Raw genomic sequence first — 16,069 nt, 5'->3', positions numbered from 1 at the left:
CAGACCTCAAAACCACATGTCCATCTTGACTTGTTTGGCCAGAGCCAGCAGTCTATTTTTTAGTGACTGCGGCACACCATGCTCATGTGTTTAAGGGAGCCAGAAGCAACACTGAGGCCTCTGCTAGCCCACAGAGGCTACCTGTGCCCTCCCCATCTCTGCAAGCCGCAGCCAGCCCTGTCCAGCAGGCAGATAAGGGGGGCCTGGGCCGCCCCAGAGCTGCTCTGCTCCCTGCAGCTCCTGAACCATGTTAAAAATAGGCTTGGCAGAATGGTGTTAGACGTCACCATGCAAGGTGCAAGGCAGAGTGGGGGCCAGTGGTCTCGAGACGCGGTGTCCACTATGGTGGCGCCTTGCTCTTACCTCCCAACCACACTCCACCACCACCAGCCCCTGCCCACCCAGCCTGTGCTGCTCTGGGCCAGTGTCCAGGGCACACACTGCCCCAGGGCTGCCAGGACTGTGACTTGACTGAGTTGTGGGGCCTCAGCCCGAGCCAAGCTTTCTGGAAAATTCTGGGGTTGGGGGAAAGCACACCTGCCCCCAGCTGCTCCATAAGGAAGCCCCCCACCGTTGGGAAGGCCAGGGCAGTATGGCCACAAACAGCAATGTGTCAGCCTGCCCAAGATGGGGTGTTAACTGCTGCCACCACCTAGGTGTCTGTGCTGGCAGCCCTGCCCACATCCTGCTCAGACTAGCACTAGAGTTGCCACCTGGAGCTTGACAAGAAGTTCTCACGACAAATCTGTGCCCAGGCTGCTGGGCCCCTGTGCTGCTGGGCCCCTCTCAGGGGCCGAGGGCTAAGGCAGGGAGGCAGGGACGTTAACAGCATTGGGACAGTGCTTTCTGGACCAGTGGGAAGGAACCGTGGCCTGGAGGGCCATCAGAGCTGCCTCCTCGGGGCCTGGGCCAGGATCCTGTAAAGTGGGGACAGAGGCAGGAATGGGGAAATGTGTCTTTCCATTCCCGCCTTCCTGTGTGCTGAATGATGAGTTAAGAAATGGTGGCAGGTTTATTTATGTCTGTATATATATATATGTATATATATATATATATTTTTTTTTTGGTCTTTTTTTTTTTTATCGGTACCAGGGATCGAACTCACGACTGCCTGCTTGCAAGGCAGGCGCTTATGCCGCCGAGCTAAATCCCCAGCCCCTATGTCTGTGTATATTGGCTTTTTCTGAGACAGGGTTCACTGTGCAGCTCAGGCTGGCCTGGAACTCACTGTGCACCCAGGCTGCCCTCAAACTCAGAGCCACCCTCCTGCCCCAGCCTCCTAAGGGCTGGGAGTGCAGGTGTGCGCCACCAGGCCTGGCTTTGCCTTCATTTAATCCAGCGACCCAGGTTCATCAGGGAGGTTGCTGGGACAGATAACTCAGCTAGTGACGGTCGGAGCTGGGCAGGCCAGCACCATCCACATTATCCCCCAACTCTGTCCTTGCAGATTGAGTGTCCACTGACACACCCTCACTTGCCACGATGGCAGTAGGGCCCAGAGGACTCAGCATGGGCCTGATAAGACCCACGCCATCCCCAGGAGAGACCCAGCCTGGTGGAAAGCCATCAGGTCGTCGGGCCCCTTAGGGAGGGCATGAGTTGGCTGGTGACCTCTAAGGTCCTCTCTGCACTCATGGGTCTAAAGAGCCTCAGTCCCCACCTTCACTACGGAATCTCCTGAGTCTGTCAGTCTCTAATTGCAACATCAGATGATCCAACCTCTTAGGCCTCCAGACATCTGTGATTCAACACAGAGTGTGACAAGGGAGGCCCCAAGGTACACAGGTCACCCAGCCAAGAGGTACGGCAGCCCCACCCAGCTCGGTCCCAGAAGTCCCCGAGTCCAGCTTGGGGGGAGGAGGGAAGAATGGGGAGCCGTCTGTTCATTGGGACTCTGGTCCTTTTCTGGTACAGCTGGACCAGACAGGTTGGGGAGGACAGAGGTGTAAGTCAGATCTTGCCCTTAGGAACCTTGGGGCCAGCTGAGCAAATGGACAGGCTCAAGTCCAGTGTGACATGGGCAAGAGACTGGACCAGAACAGGGCAGGTGCATCATGGAGTTCAGTGACACCCCCCCCCCCCGCCAAGGGACAGGAGGGTGGGACCTGCTGTCCAGCTGCTGACTTGGGAATCTTCAGTTTCGTCAGGCTGCACCTGGTAGGAGTCTACCCATTGCAGGGATGGAAAATCAAGCCCCAATAAAGTTCCCTGGCCAGTGGGGAGGGCAGAAAAAAGGCCAGAACCAGAACCCAAACCTTCCAAAAGGAAGGCCGAATTTCAGGAAGCCAGGTCTACACTGCACTATGGTGTGTGCCTCCATCAGAGTGCTCCCCAAGCCCTGCCCCCTCTCTAAACCCCTGCTCCCAAATCACTGGCCAGCAACCTTCTGCTTGAGGAAAAGGCAACCCTGGCTGACCCTGGCCAGAGGCGTCGATCCTGGGTGCTGCCACCAACTTCCGGCAGCCCGGCAGGCAGGCTTCTGCTCAGGTGGGCTCCCCCACAGCTGGGGGCCTACAGCCGGCTACACCTGCTGTGGGGTCTGCTTGGCTCTGCCTTCAGGGAGTGGAGGGGCAGCCAGCTTCCAGGTACCAGGCGCTGGACTGAGAAGATGGAGCTGTCTGAGGTTGGGATGCTGTCTTCAAAAAGTGTCCGGTCTGAGCCGGACATGTTGGCTCAGCCTGTAATCCCAGTACTCCCGAGGCTGAGGCAGGAGGATCGTTGCGAGTTCAAGACTAGACTGGGCTACAAAGTGAGCTCAGGGCCTGCTTGAACTGCACAGAGAGACACTGTCTCAAAAAGACTTTTAAAAAAAGTGTCCAGTCTGTACAGGGTCACACAGCGGGTGCTCAGGGAGTCAGGAAGGGAACTGAAACTAATAGAGAAGTGCAGCAGCTGGCAGGGTCCTCCTGAGCCCCTCACCCGCACCCCTCGCCAGGGTCCTGTGCTCCAGGGGCGCATGGGCAGGGACAGGAGGGTCTACACTGTGGCCCAGCCTCTCTGGTCTTCCATGAAGCAGCAGGCAGGAAGCACCCACTGTGTGCCCAGCTTGGTTCTGTGTGGAGAGCTAAACTTGGAGTGAGTTTGGGGGCAACAGGAGCACCCCACCAGTGCTTCACAGCAAGGAGAGCCAGAGACAAAGCCGTCCAGGAGGAAGCTTTACAATGGAAGAGGCCGCCCCTAAGGCCTGTGCTTTGGGAGGCTTCCTGGTGGCTGGAGGGCGGCACGAACCCCCTTGAGCAGGGACAGGAGCGGGGACCTGGAGGCTGGATGGGCAGGCAGAGGTATCTTGTCCACCTAGCAGGATGGGCAGGGCCAGGACAGCTGTCCCTTCAGGTCATTAGACACACAGAGGGCCTCCGCCTGTCCCCAGGTCCCCGAGAAGGGAGCAGAGCCCAGGATCCTCCCGGTGTTCCAAGGGCCAGGACAGACCGGTCCTTGCCCTGTCCCTCCAGGACACCGACGATGGAGCCCACTTCCCCGTTCGGTGGGGTGCAAAGGTCGCTGCTCCTCCGACCGGCGGGGGCGGGCCGGTGGCGGGCTTACCTGCTTCCCGCCACCGGGGCGGGCCGGGGCAGGGCGAGGGAGGAGCCGCGCGACACCTGCGAAGGCGGGAGGCCACCTAGCGGGCTCGGCGGGGCCCAGAAGCCGGGAGAGAAGGAGGCGACAAACTTGGAGCGCGGAGCGACCTGGGGGCCGGGGGCGGAGTCGCGGGCGGGGCGGAGAGAGGCCGAGCGGGCGCCGCGGCGGCCCAGGAAGCCCGAGCGCCGCCCACCCATCCGGGGCGCCGCGAGCAGGGCCACGGCTGGGCCGGGGGCTGCCGGCCACGACCCCCAGCTCCACCTCGCCGCCCCCAGCCCGGCCCCAAGATGATGAAGAGGCAGCTGCACCGCATGCGGCAGCTGGCCCAGACGGGCAGCTTGGGACGGTGAGTGTCGCCCCCTTCCTGGCAGCCCCGCTGTTGCCCCGCTGGACCAGCGCGGGTGCAGACGGGTGGAGGGAGCGGAGGGGACGGCGGGGGACAGCTGGGCAGCCTCCCTCCGTCCGGCCAGAGGCCTGCCGTCTCTTCCTCCCCTCCGAGGCCACCAGGTCCCCCAGGCAGGGGTGACCTTGGGGGGGAAGGGTCCCTCGGTCCCTGCAGGGATCTGCAACCGGGAGACTGTGCCCCGACCCAGCACGCTGGGTCTTCTCCGCCCTCTGAGCTTGCGAGTCCACAGCCCTGCCTAGCCTCACTTGTCCCCTCTGGATAATGGGGACGGCTGGGTGGTGGAGGGGAGAGCGAGTTAGGGCCCAGGCTAAGGGGGAGGGGAGCAGACGGGGTCCGGGCCTGGCAGAGGAGGAGCCTCCCCTGGCCGGCGTCCTGCCGCCCCTCCTCCCGCCCCAGGCCTTCTGCTTCTCCGTTTTGCTTCTCCTTTTCCCAGGCTCAGGTGGACTGTCCCCAGGTCCCCCGGTTCCCACACCTAGCCCCTGAGCTGGTGCAGGGAGGCCGGAAGTTTGGGGAGCCACTGAAAGCCTTCTCTGCTCCTCCTTCTCAACCTCGAGTTCCCCATTCTCGGCCCAGGGAGGGGACCGGGTGTCTTGAGACTTGTTCTAGGGTCACAATGGCGCGGGAGCCTGTGTGCACCGGCAGCCAGGCCACCTTGTTCCTGGCCTCAGCATCCCCATGTGTCCTCGGGCAGGGGTCCAGGCCCTGCCCACAGCTGCCCCTCCGGAGTCCTGTGGGCCTGACAGCCTGGGAGTCCCAGCTCCCACACTTCCCGTTCTTGGGGCCAGCCTAGACCTCCTCTTTCCGGGCGAGGCTGGCACTCTGTGGGGTGAACAGAAGAGAGGCTTTGCCCCTGCATCCCAGAGCAGGGCCCCCTTGGGTTTGGCACCCCATCCTCGCTCAAGACAGCCCAGGGTGGAGGAGGAAAAAGCGGTGGATCCTATTCCCGCCCCATGGAATGTGCTCTGATGGGCGTGAACCCGGGCCACCCAGGGCGGGCCCACCTGGGAGGGGCTGTGAAAGCCCTGGGGTCCAGGTGTCCTGCAGGGGACAGGGGGAGGTGGGAAGTTTCCTAGCCCAGGCTGGCTCAGTGCGACCTCCCCTCCCCATAGCAACTCTGAGACTGCTGAGTTCCTGGGTGAGGAGCTGCTGCAGGTACGTGCCTGGGCGTGGGAGGCAGGCCTGTGCAGGCTGGGGAGGGGACGGGGCAGGCGGGGACGCTGGCTGCCCTCCTCCTAGGTTGACTCATTCCCCACACTTGGCCATGGGGTCCCCAGTAAAGGCAGGTCCTGCTCTGGGGGAGCTACAGGGCAATGAGGGGAGATCACTACCCCAGGGTCCACTGCCTCCACACCTCCCTCCTCCCAGGTGGAGCAGCGCCTGGAGCCGGCCAAGCGGGCAGCCCACAATGTCCACAAGCGGCTGCAGGCCTGTCTGCAGGGCCAGAGTGGGGCCGATATGGACAAGCGCGTGGTGAGTTCAGGGCTGAGGTCCCCCTGCCAGTGTGAGCCTTGGGCGCCAGGGGCACTCGGGCACCACTTGAGGCCCCAGGGCCTCCGGAACCCCTTCCTGACCCCGCTTGCCTCTCACCATCCCTCTGGCTGCACAGGGACATCTGTGCTGGCAGCCTCCTCCTATGGGAGCAACATGTGAGCTGGATTTTAAGTGACTCTCTGGTATCAATAAGCAAGCAGCATTTATTGATCTGTGTCTGCCCGTCTGTTGCTAAGAGAGGATACACAATGTCCCACCGAATGCTGGCTGCGAATGCTGGCTGCCACCCTCGCAGGAGGTGCTGTTTGACAAATGAGGAAATGGAGCCTTAAAGTTACCAAAGGTCAAACCGATAGCAAGTGACAAATGTGAGGTTTGACCTCTCCTCTCTGATCTCAAAGCTAGTGCTGTCCTTAAGCCAGGCCGGAGCTCGGAGGGCCTGTTTTAAGGTCAGTCAAGGATTCGATGAAGCCCAGGCCAGGTTGGGGCTGGGAATAGGGAGCCGTGCAGGGTTTGAGCTCAGTGCTCAGTATTGACCAGGTCAGCCACGGCTCCTCTGGGGAGCGGAAAGAGTCCTACTGTCACACCAGCGCCCCCTTCGTTTCCCCCTCTGCCTTGAGCTTCTTGCCCTCTGTGCTTGGTAGTGTCCTAGTCTGGGATGGACCGTGGTCATTCCTTCCTGCCCAATCGGGTGACTTCTGGGAAAGGGGGAAAGCGACCCTAGGGGGTGGGGCCCTTAATGGTCAGCAGGGACTCTATCCTCCTCTCCATGTCATGCTGCCTTCTGGTTGGTTTCCACTTGCACCTGTGACCGCTGTCTCCTGGGTCCTCTCTTTCCTGCCCTGGGCTCGCTGGGTGCTCAGGTGGACCGGGGAGCCAGGTGCCCTCAGGCTCACAGCCTGGCCCATCTGCTGTCCCTGCAGAAGAAGCTTCCCCTCATGGCTCTGTCCTCCACGATGGCCGAGAGCTTCAAGGAGCTGGACCCCGACTCCAGCATAGGGTGAGCATTGCTGAAGCTGAGCCCTCACCTCACTATCCCCTCACCTGGGGACAGTGTTAGGGTAGTGAGGATGCTGGGGCCCGGCAGAGACCGGTGGGAGCTGGAAGTGATGGGGAGGGGAGGCCCCACCGAGTTGGGGATGGAGCAGCTCGAGTGCCTTTGATCCTGGGCCTACCAGCCGCTGTGTCCATAGGAAGGCCTTGGAGATGAGCTGTGCCATCCAGAACCAGCTGGCCCGAATCCTGGCCGAGTTCGAGATGGCCCTGGAGCGGGACATCCTACAGCCACTCAACAGGCTGAGTGAGGTGACCCTGCCCTGCAGCCCAGCTTCCCCACCGTGTAACTCTCGTCCCCCAGACCCCTGAACCCCTCTTGTCTGTCCTCAGGAGGAGCTGCCCGCCATCCTCAAGCACAAGAAGAGCCTGCAGAAGCTTGTGTCCGACTGGAACACCCTCAAGAGCAGGTAGGAGCCTTCAACAACCAAGGGCAGGACACAGGTGGCCCACAGAGGCTGAGCCCCCCGCCTGCCTGGGAGGGTACTGCAGGGCCCACTGGGTACCAAGAGATGGCTGGTCCATGAAAGCAGATGTGGTGAGGGTGCAGATGAGGGTGTGCACATGTGCTGCAGTTGACCCTAAAGCCTGGATACCCTAATCCTCCAAGATCCCAGAATGGTCCCCATTCTGCTGAGCAGAGTGCCTGTGATCACCAAATCTATCACCAGGGGGCGACTCAGAGCACTCCAGCTCGGTCTGGGCAGAGACCCAAGGGATTTTCATCTGTAAATCCCAGAAGGCTGTGTGGTCCCTGTTTGGAGGGGACGCTTGCCTCTGCGCATGCAGCAGGGCTAGTGACCACCCCACCTTGGGATCATTCTTAGGCTCAGCCAGGCCACCAAGAACTCAGGCAGTGGTCAAGGCCTGGGCAGCGGCCCGGGCAGCTACAGCCACACCACAGCAGCTGCCAACAAGATGGAGACGCTGAGGGAGGAGGAGGAAGAGCTGAAGAGGAGGGTGGAACAGTGCAAGGTGAGGAGGAGTGTGGGGGCCCTGGTGTGCGCTGGCACCATCCCTGTTTCACAGAGGAGGAAACCGAGGCTCAGAAGGGACCTGACACCCAAGAGCACAACAGGAGTGGGTGGGCTTTGGATCAAGACAGTCAGGGCCAGGCGCTGGACCCTGAAGTGTGTTTGCTGAGTGAAAGAATGAATGATGCTGGAAGTAAGTGAATGAGAAATGATTATAGCCAGCAATGGTGGTGCACACCTGGGAGGCTGAGGCAGGAGAAGCTACATTCGGTCCCACCTAAGCAACTTAGCCAGGCCCTATCATAAACAGGGCCAGGGAGGTAGCTCGGTGCAGAGGCCCTGGATTCAAGCCTCAGTATTCACAAACCCCTTCCCCCAAGAAAAAGAATGTTCTTAACTGAATATAGGGATGCATGTCTGTAACCTCCGCTACTCAGGAAGCTGAGGCAGGAAGGCCACAAGTTCAAGCTCAGCCTGAACTTAGCAATTTTGCAAGATTCTGCCTCCAAATGAAATACAAAAAGGGCCGAGGATGTGGCTCAGGGGTAGAAGCACCTGGGCTTGTGCCAGCAGCACAAAAGCAGCAGAAAAGAGGACTCAGGACGGGGAGCAGCGTACCTCACTGAGAATGTTGGGACCCACAGTTAAGGACTAGAAGCCGTTAAAGGCCTTTAAGAGCGAGTGGAGGTCCCCGTGGGCTGCCCCACGTACAGACCTTGGCCAAGGGAGGAGCTGGCAGGGACCCTCTGTGCGTAATGGAGCAGCCGTGGGCCTCCGCTTCCCCTGGTGGAAACTCTCCTCTCTGTGTCCCCAAGGACGAGTACTTGGCTGACCTGTACCACTTTGCCACCAAGGAGGACTCCTATGCCAACTACTTCATCCATGTGAGTCCAAGGCCTGGCCCCGGCCGTCAGAGCTGGGGGGTGGGAGGTGGGCAGGGCACATGCCGCTGGAACCACTGAGAGAGGGCGGGGCCTCTTCTAGGGACCCTGGGGAGGCTCTGCTCCTCACTGCCCCGGGGGTGTCGCCCTGTCCCCACAGCTCCTGGAGATTCAGGCCGATTACCATCGCAGGTCACTGAGCTCTCTGGACACAGCCCTGGCGGAGCTAAAGGAGAACCACAGCCAAGCAGGTGAGCGGCCACACCTCACCCAGCCCTGCCTGGCTCAGGATGCAGTAGGGAGCCTTGGCAAAGGCTGCTCTGTGGAGGGTGGCATGAAAGGGGCAGGACCAGAGCTGGGAGGCACAAGGGAGGGGACAGTGGACCGGTGGGGGCAGGGCAGTTCCACGGGGGGATGGTGGATGATTCCAGATGTGTACATGGAGTGGGGTGCATGGTGGTAACACCTCAAGGATTTCTGGGGGTGCTCCCGACTGCCCAGCGGTGGGAGGGCCCTGGGCCGCTGATCTGTCTCGTCCCTGCAGACCCTTCCCCCTCGATGACGGCCGCCCCCTTCTCCAGGGTGTATGGGGTGTCGCTGGGGACTCACCTGCAAGAGCTGGGCCGGGACATCGCCCTGCCCATCGAGGCCTGCGTGCTGATGCTGCTGTCCGAGGGCATGCGGGAAGAGGTGGGAAGGGGCACCGGGGCCCTCGTGCTGCCCTGACCCTCCACACCGGCCCTGTGCTGGGGCCTGCAGTTCCCGGCTAGAGAGAGGCCCCGAGGCCGACACGGCCGCCCAGCCCTGCGGCCACTCCCTCCCCCGTGCCGGAGGCCTGTGCGTTCATTCCTTGCTGCGCTTAGTGATCCCGTACTGGCTCCACTTGGGAAACGGGAGACAGGCAAAGAGGAAAACGCACCCCAAGTCCCACAAGGAGGTGCCGTGGAAACCAAGGGCCCTGCAGTGCATCAGTCTCGGGCCAGCCCCGGTCTGTCCTGTGTCCCCTAGGGATGACGTCAGTCCCGTGGCCTCTTCCCTAAGAATATAGATGGGAAATAGCCAAAGATAAAAGGCGCCCCGCCGCTCCTGCTGGCCCCCTTTTTCCCAATTTCACCCCTGGCCAGATTCCTGGCTCCCCACAGCTTTTCTCAGCTCCCCCAGGCCCCCCCAGGCCATATACTCAGAATTACAGACCTGAAAGTTGAGTCCACTCTGCCCACCAGACCCGTGGGCAGACTGAGGGCCAGCCGCCGGCACCAGGCTATGGGCGAGCCTGGGCTTCCGGCCTGTGCTGCTCTGGCTGCTCCTTAACCCCAGCCCCTCTTGGACCCCAGGGCCTCTTCCGTCTGGCCGCAGGGGCCTCTGTGCTGAAGCGCCTCAAGCAGACGATGGCCTCGGACCCTCACGGCCTGGAAGAGTTCTGCTCCGACCCGCACGCTGTGGCAGGTGCCCGACCCAGGGAGCCCCGGAGAGGAAGGGCCTCCCTGAAATAACCTCGAGATGATTTTGGTTTAAGGCCTGATATTCTGCAGAGGACACTTAGGGCTTCTAATAGGATTTGCCATGAACCCTGTGACACATTCTTCTGGGGTTAGGGTCACTAATCATTCTGTCAAAAGGGCTGTGGGCTGTGACCCAGCTGGGCATGGTGATGCATGACTATAATCCCAGCACTCTGGAGGCTGAAGCAGGAGGATCATGAGTTTGAGACCAGCCTGGGCTACAAAGTGAGCTCAAGGCTAGCCTGAACTGTATAGAGAGACCCTGTCTCAAAAAGACCAAAAAAAAAGAAGGGCAGGGGGGCTGTGGCTCAATGAGGCCATCGGTTCCTTCCACGTGGAGACAGCAGGGCACTGGGGGTCTGGGGGTCAGGTTGGGGGCCACCTCTGACTTTGTCCCCTGCCTCTGCTTCAGGTGCCCTCAAATCCTATCTCCGGGAGCTACCGGAGCCCTTGATGACCTTTGACCTCTATGATGACTGGATGAGAGCAGCCAGGTGAGGCCTGTGGATGAGGGGTGTGGATGGAAGAGGCCACAGAGCAAGGGGTCACTGTGGCTCTCCCCCTTCAGCCTGAAGGATCCCAGCGCCCGGCTGGAGGCCCTCCAGGAGGTGTGCAGCCGTCTGCCCCCCGAGAACCTCAGCAACCTCAGGTGAGCCTGGGCCACCTCCCTGGCCACCCCAGAGCCAGAGCCCCGCTGGGACTCGGGGACCAGGGCTGAAGTCTGGCCCTGCCACCGTGTCCTAAGTGATCCCTTTGAGAATGCAGCTTTTGCTGGACAGGCTGTATTTCTTTACACTAGACATCAAAATTAACACCTTGAACTTGGAAGTCACATTACCTGGCTTCGGGCCCCACTCCTGCCAACCACCATGTGGCCCTGGGAGTAAGTGGGGTCATCACCTGAAAATACAGGTCCTAAATACAGTTCCCAGCCCCCAGCGAGGCCGGGAGGGCTCTCATCGTAGCTCTGTGCCCAGCACGTGATTGGCATTTGGAAAGCAGATCAGCTGATTAAATATTAAAAGTATAAAAGTGGGTTCAGGGGTGTACCACAGCTGCAGTGGCCTAGCATGCACAAGGCCATGGTTCTGTTCCCAGCACGCAAAAACAGGAAAAGTCAGGGCCCGGGATTTAGCTCAGCGGCATAAGTGCCTGCCTGGCAAGCACGAGGTCAAGAGTTCGATCCCCGGTACGAAGAAGGAAGGAAGGAAAGTTAAAATCTGGTCCCCAGAGATTCCTCCCCACTCTGGAAACACACGGCAGGCAGGTTCTCGGGCCTCAGCGGCATCCGCGGGTGTTTATGGCCCAGGCACCCTGGCCCCACCCATCCCCAGCTCTCCTCCCGCTCAGGTACCTGATGAAGTTCCTGGCCCTGCTGGCTAAGGAGCAAGATGTCAACAAGATGACGCCCAGCAACATCGCCATCGTCCTGGGGCCCAACCTGCTGTGGCCACCTGAGAAAGAAGGGTGAGGGGCCACCGGCAGAAGGGGACGGGAGGGAAGCAGTGCCCTCCAAGCTGTCTGCTGCTCACATCCCTGGGGCCTGTGTCCCCGTGTACGGAGATGGGGCAGCTCCTGTTCCCAGGGCTGCATGTAGCACAGCCTGAAACACTGGGGCCCCACAGGGCGTGGACACAGGCATTCTGGGTAATGGCGGTGCTGGGGTGCAAGGTGGCCTGAGGTGGGGGCTGGGAGCCTAGCACTCTGCTTCCAGCTCCAGCCCTGCCCTGACCTCCAAGTTGTTTCCTGGACCTCCACTTCCTCATCTGTAAACTGGGGAGAAATTGTACAGACTTGAGGGACTTTGCTTTGGGAATCAGATGAGATCATAAAGGGCTGTGCAATGTGAGGAGCCATTGTCACTGCCCGGGCTCCAGGCAGCACAAAATTTCATCAGCGTGTGGAGACAGTGGCTGGGTAGGCACTGTCGGAACACAAAACTGCAGTCCCCGGTGACTGGGGCCACCTGTCTCGGGCAAAGGACAGAAGCTTTGCAGAGGCAATGACTCACTTTGTGTCCCCTTCTGTGCCAGGGACCAGGCCCAGCTGGACGCAGCCTCGGTGTCCTCTATCCAGGTGGTGGGCGTGGTCGAGGCTCTGATACAGAACGCGGACACCCTCTTCCCTGGAGGTGCAGCCTCTGCGCGTGTCGCCCCATGTCCCCTCCCCTGCACAGGCTGGTGAAGGCTCTGAATTTGAGACCGGCTCCTTCTGTCCTCAGACATCAACTTCAATGTGTCCGGACTCTTCTCAGCCCTGGCCCCCCAGGACAAGGTCAGCGACGGGCCGGCCTCAGAGGAGTCGCTGACCACGGCTGAGCCCACTCCAGAGAACACCCCGGCCCCAGCTCCAGCCCTAGCCCCAGGCTCAGCCTTGGTGGCACCAAAAGAAAGGTAGGACCCGAGGAGTACAAACAGCTCCTCTCCTGGCCTCGCAGAATTTAGGAAGGCTCATTCTAGGTATTTTTCATCTGAAAGACCTGTCTCCCAGTTCTCAGGCAGGGACCCGGGGTGGTGCCGTGTTCACCCTGAGATGCGGCTCCTTGGTCCTTGCACCTAACTGAGCACCTACTGTGTGCCAGGTGCTGTTTCAGGCCCCAAAGACTTAGGGAGGTGGGAGGTGGCTGTTTGGGAATTTGTAAACACCTTCAAACTTCTGGATTCCTTCAGCCTAGAAGGCCTTCACAGGGTGATGTTGCCTCTTACCAAGCAGGAATTACTCAGTGTCCCACAGACTTTGGGGCCCATGCTGGATTTCCTCTGATGAGCCAGGCAAACAAGTACTGTCCTTTGAGCTGGCATTGCAGGGTTTTGGAGAGTCCAACATGACTCCAGAGCTATCTGGAATGCCAGAGAACAGGAGGCATCCTGTGGGAGGCTGAGGCAGGATGCAGGCTGAGTGGAGAGCCACAGGAAAGGCCTCCCTCTAGGAGGTGACCAAGCCTGTTCCCAAGCGTCTCCTTTCCTCTCCCCTCACAGGGCAGAGTCTGAAGTGCCACCCAAGCCGGTCTCACCTATGATCAACAAGAGCCCCTCAGAGCCGGCCCCAGCAGAGGACACAGCCCGGAGAAGTGAGTTGGCTGTGGGACCAGAGGAGGGGACAGGGTGGGTGGGAAGCAGGGGCGGGGGATCTCAAGCCACCCATCCTTGTGGACCATCAGAGAAGGCCACAGACAGAGGTCGTCAGAAGCCCAGACTTTGCCGCCTGGCACTGTGGTTCAGGTTCAGCTCTGACTGTGGGCAGGTTACGTCACCAGTCTGGATCTCAGCTCCCTCCCCTGTCCGGAAAGGCTGTGTGGAGAGGGACTAGCTGTGGGGAGAGGGTACAACCCTGGGGCCAGAGGAGAAAAAGCCTGGGAGTCCCTTTTCGAAGAAGCCCAGAGGTCACAGAGGGCTGAGGGGACAGGAAGAGGTGAGGGCAGGGAAGAGGTGAGGGGCAGGGAGTCCTCACCAGCATGACTGGCACCCTTGGGAGGCCCCACCAGCCTCGGGCCCCTGGGGTTGCCCCCGGGGTGGCCGCACAGGGAGCTGCCTGGAGGAGGCGGGCAGGGGATTCACTCTCACAGCACAATCACAGCGTCACTTGACTGGGTCCTCACACCAGCTAGGGGAGCTCGAGGCTCTCACCCCATCTTACCAGTGAGGCAAGGGAATCACCCCAGATCTCCCGCCAGCAAAGTTAGGGCCCGAGTCCAGACCTCGGCTGCCTCATGGGTCTCTGGGAGCTGGGATGGGGTAGCTCCAGTGGGCTTCTGAAAGGGACACCACCCAGGTGTCCGCAGGGACAAGCTCTACCTGTTTTTCAAGCCTGTAGAGGTACCTACTGCACACCCAGCGCGGGCCAGGCAGCCACACACATGTTGGCGCCACGCGCTTTCTGTCATCGTGAGGGAGACAAGCAGTGACCAAGTAAGAGCAAATTAGTGTGGTCACTTCAGAGGACAAGTCCTGTAAAGAGAAGGGGTTGGGTATGGTGGTGCTGGTGTAATCCCAGCACTTAGGAGGCTGAGACAGGGAGGTGGTTTCAAGTTCAGGACCATTCTAGGCTACAGGGTGAGCTCAAGGTTAGCCTGAACTGCATAGTGAGATCTTGTCTCAAAAAGACCGCAAACGGGCTAGGGATATAGCTTAGTGACAAAGTGTCTGCCTGGCAAGGGTGAAGTCCTGAATTGGACTCCTAAAAAAGACAAAAAACAACAGTAGTGAGGTGGCTGGGGAGGTGTTTAGGGGGTTAAGCTACTAACGGAGACCTGATGAGTGGCTGGCTGTGACAAGGGTCTGCTACAGAAGAGACAGTTTATGCAAAGGTCCTGGTGTGGCGCCCCGCTCGGATGTACCACAGGTTTCTGGTGTTTAAACTCCCCATTTTTCTTCCTCCACAGCCAAGCGCCCTGCACCAGCCCGGCCCACCATGCCACCCCCTCAGCTCTCCAGCACCCGTTCCTCTCCTCCAGTCCCACCCGCACCCCCTGGCAGCCCTGTGATCCCCCAGGCTCTGCCACGCCGTATGGTAGGCAGCAGCCTCCGGGCCCCCACAGTGCCACCCCCGTTGCCACCCGTTCCCCCTCAGCCTGCCCGACGCCAGAGCCGACGTTCACCAGCCTCCCCCGCCCCAGCCTCCCCTGGCCCAGGCTGCTCGAGTTCACCCACGCAGGTGGAAGCACAGAGAGTGCTCACAGAGGATGGGGGGCCCCCTGAGGCTGTAGGTGGGGTCCCCACTTCCCAAGCTGTGCCCCCTCAGCCCCGGCCCAGGGGCCTAGCCTCCGAGACCAACTGAGCACAAGGCTCCGCCCCTGACTGGCCCTCAGTGTCCCCATCCTCTGGGGCAGCCCTCACTCCGCCCAGGGGATGGGGGCCCCAGCCTTTGCCCACAAGTGCCTCAGTGCCTGCAGTGTCGGCCACCACGGCCAGGAGGGCTCCGGACAGCTCTCCACTTCCTGCCCGTTTTCTTTGCTGCCCTGAGCTTGGGGTCCCCTCCTCTCTCCACTCTCTGGCAGGGTCCCAGGGAAGCCACCAGAAGGAAGGACAGGTTTGCCTGCACCTACAAGACTTATTTTGCTCTTGCCAACGTTTTTGTAAGGCTGGTAAATAAATTATTTTGGACAAAACTGGAGCATCTGCCCAAATGATAGTTTTATTTTCTGTCCTCGAAATAAAGAAGCCACGTTCATAAAGGGAAAGATTGCATACTCTTTGCCTCCTTTCTTTGGGTCTGAAATGCAGACAGTCAGTGCTCATGGAAATTTCTCCGAGCTGCACCCTGCGCCTTCCTCCCAGGGAGGTGACTCCCAGCAGCACTTGCAGGTGCGGGATGGGGCTGCTGAGGTCGCAGTGAACACGGCCTGGTACGAGGAGCTCAGGCTGACGATTCCAGAGACACCCTGAGAGGTCTGCTTAGCTCCTTAGTTTCCCAGTTTCCTCATCTGACATCCACTCTAACAACCTCACCCCTGGGTCCTGAGGGCCCAGTGAGGCTGTCCTGTAAGTATCAAAGTGCCACTTGGAGCACAGAAGCCCAGGAAGCTTGGCAGCTGCTGTCTCTATTTTCCTGCCCCATGGCCTTCTGGGAGCAGGCAGAGAAGGCTCAGGAGCAGGAATGGATGGATCTGTCCTGTGAGGCTGCTCTGGGCCAGCTCCTGAGCTCAGCCCTACATCCATCCCTAGGGCTTCTGAAAACAGGCAGAAGTTACAGTCAAGCATCAGGGTGCTGCAAGCCCACACTCAGCCTGGATAGGGGTGAGCCACTGGCTTAGTCACCTTCTCACTGCTGGGACAGAATATCCGACATCCAGAATTTGAGGTTTATTTTGGCTCACATTTCTAGTCTATAGTTTGCTGGCTCCAAGCAGGACAGCAGGGGGACGTGGCAGAGGGAAAGCTGCCCGGCAGCCCAGAGGCAGAGTGAAGGAGGAACCAGGCAGGGAGATAAAAGCTTCCAGGTCATGCCCTCCTCCAACCAGATCCTGCCACCTAACCACAATCAGTTATAATCCATCATCTTCCAAAAGGCCAGCCAGTGAGCCCATGACTGTCTTATGGGACATCTAGACATAAACCATAACAACCACCTAAAAGTCCCTGGTGTGTGTTTCAGGAGAGGTTAGGCAAGAAAGGTTTCCTGGAGCTAGTGATGTGTAAGAAGTAAAAAAAGAGGAAAAAGCAAGAAACTTTCAGGCCAACGGAA

The 16,069-nt window shown here is 59.9% G+C and overlaps 1 protein-coding gene across 2 annotated transcripts; it reads left to right on the top strand.

Moving 5' to 3' along the window:
- The first annotated feature begins 3,659 nt into the window (after nucleotides 1-3,659).
- Nucleotides 3,660-15,065, top strand: Sh3bp1 (SH3 domain binding protein 1). Of its 2 annotated transcripts, none has more exons than XM_023565327.2 (18): nucleotides 3,660-3,925; nucleotides 5,095-5,137; nucleotides 5,351-5,455; nucleotides 6,400-6,476; nucleotides 6,670-6,781; nucleotides 6,863-6,939; nucleotides 7,357-7,504; nucleotides 8,319-8,387; nucleotides 8,545-8,635; nucleotides 8,929-9,074; nucleotides 9,719-9,830; nucleotides 10,299-10,380; nucleotides 10,455-10,535; nucleotides 11,237-11,353; nucleotides 11,920-12,017; nucleotides 12,108-12,279; nucleotides 12,865-12,967; nucleotides 14,883-15,065. In XM_023565327.2, the coding sequence occupies exons 1-18, from the start codon at nucleotides 3,867-3,869 to the stop codon at nucleotides 15,012-15,014; spliced, it is 1,824 nt and encodes a 607-aa protein (XP_023421095.2). In that variant the 5' UTR covers nucleotides 3,660-3,866; the 3' UTR covers nucleotides 15,015-15,065. The 2 variants fall into 2 exon arrangements, with proteins under 2 accessions (XP_023421095.2, XP_003470519.2); XM_003470471.5 differs by having other exon boundaries at nucleotides 3,670-3,925; nucleotides 12,865-12,956; nucleotides 14,268-15,065.
- The last annotated feature ends 1,004 nt before the right edge of the window (nucleotides 15,066-16,069 follow it).

Source organism: Cavia porcellus, unplaced genomic scaffold (assembly GCF_034190915.1).
Source record: "Cavia porcellus strain 051 isolate PalLab524CR breed Dunkin Hartley unplaced genomic scaffold, mCavPor4.1 scaffold_40, whole genome shotgun sequence".
NCBI classification, from domain to species: domain Eukaryota; kingdom Metazoa; phylum Chordata; class Mammalia; order Rodentia; family Caviidae; genus Cavia; species Cavia porcellus.
Note: the sequence above shows the minus strand (reverse complement) of the source record. Positions and strands in the feature narration are given on the sequence as shown.

Bases quoted from the DNA above. Each gene is read 5' to 3' on its own strand.
- Sh3bp1 (XM_003470471.5), top strand. From the start codon at position 3,867: ATGATGAAGAGGCAGCTGCACCGCATGCGGCAGCTGGCCCAGACGGGC. The intron at 6,940-7,356 runs GTAGGAGCCTTC...GATCATTCTTAG, and splicing joins TGGAACACCCTCAAGAGCAG to GCTCAGCCAGGCCACCAAGA. The intron at 12,280-12,864 runs GTAGGACCCGAG...CTCCCCTCACAG, and splicing joins TTGGTGGCACCAAAAGAAAG to GGCAGAGTCTGAAGTGCCAC.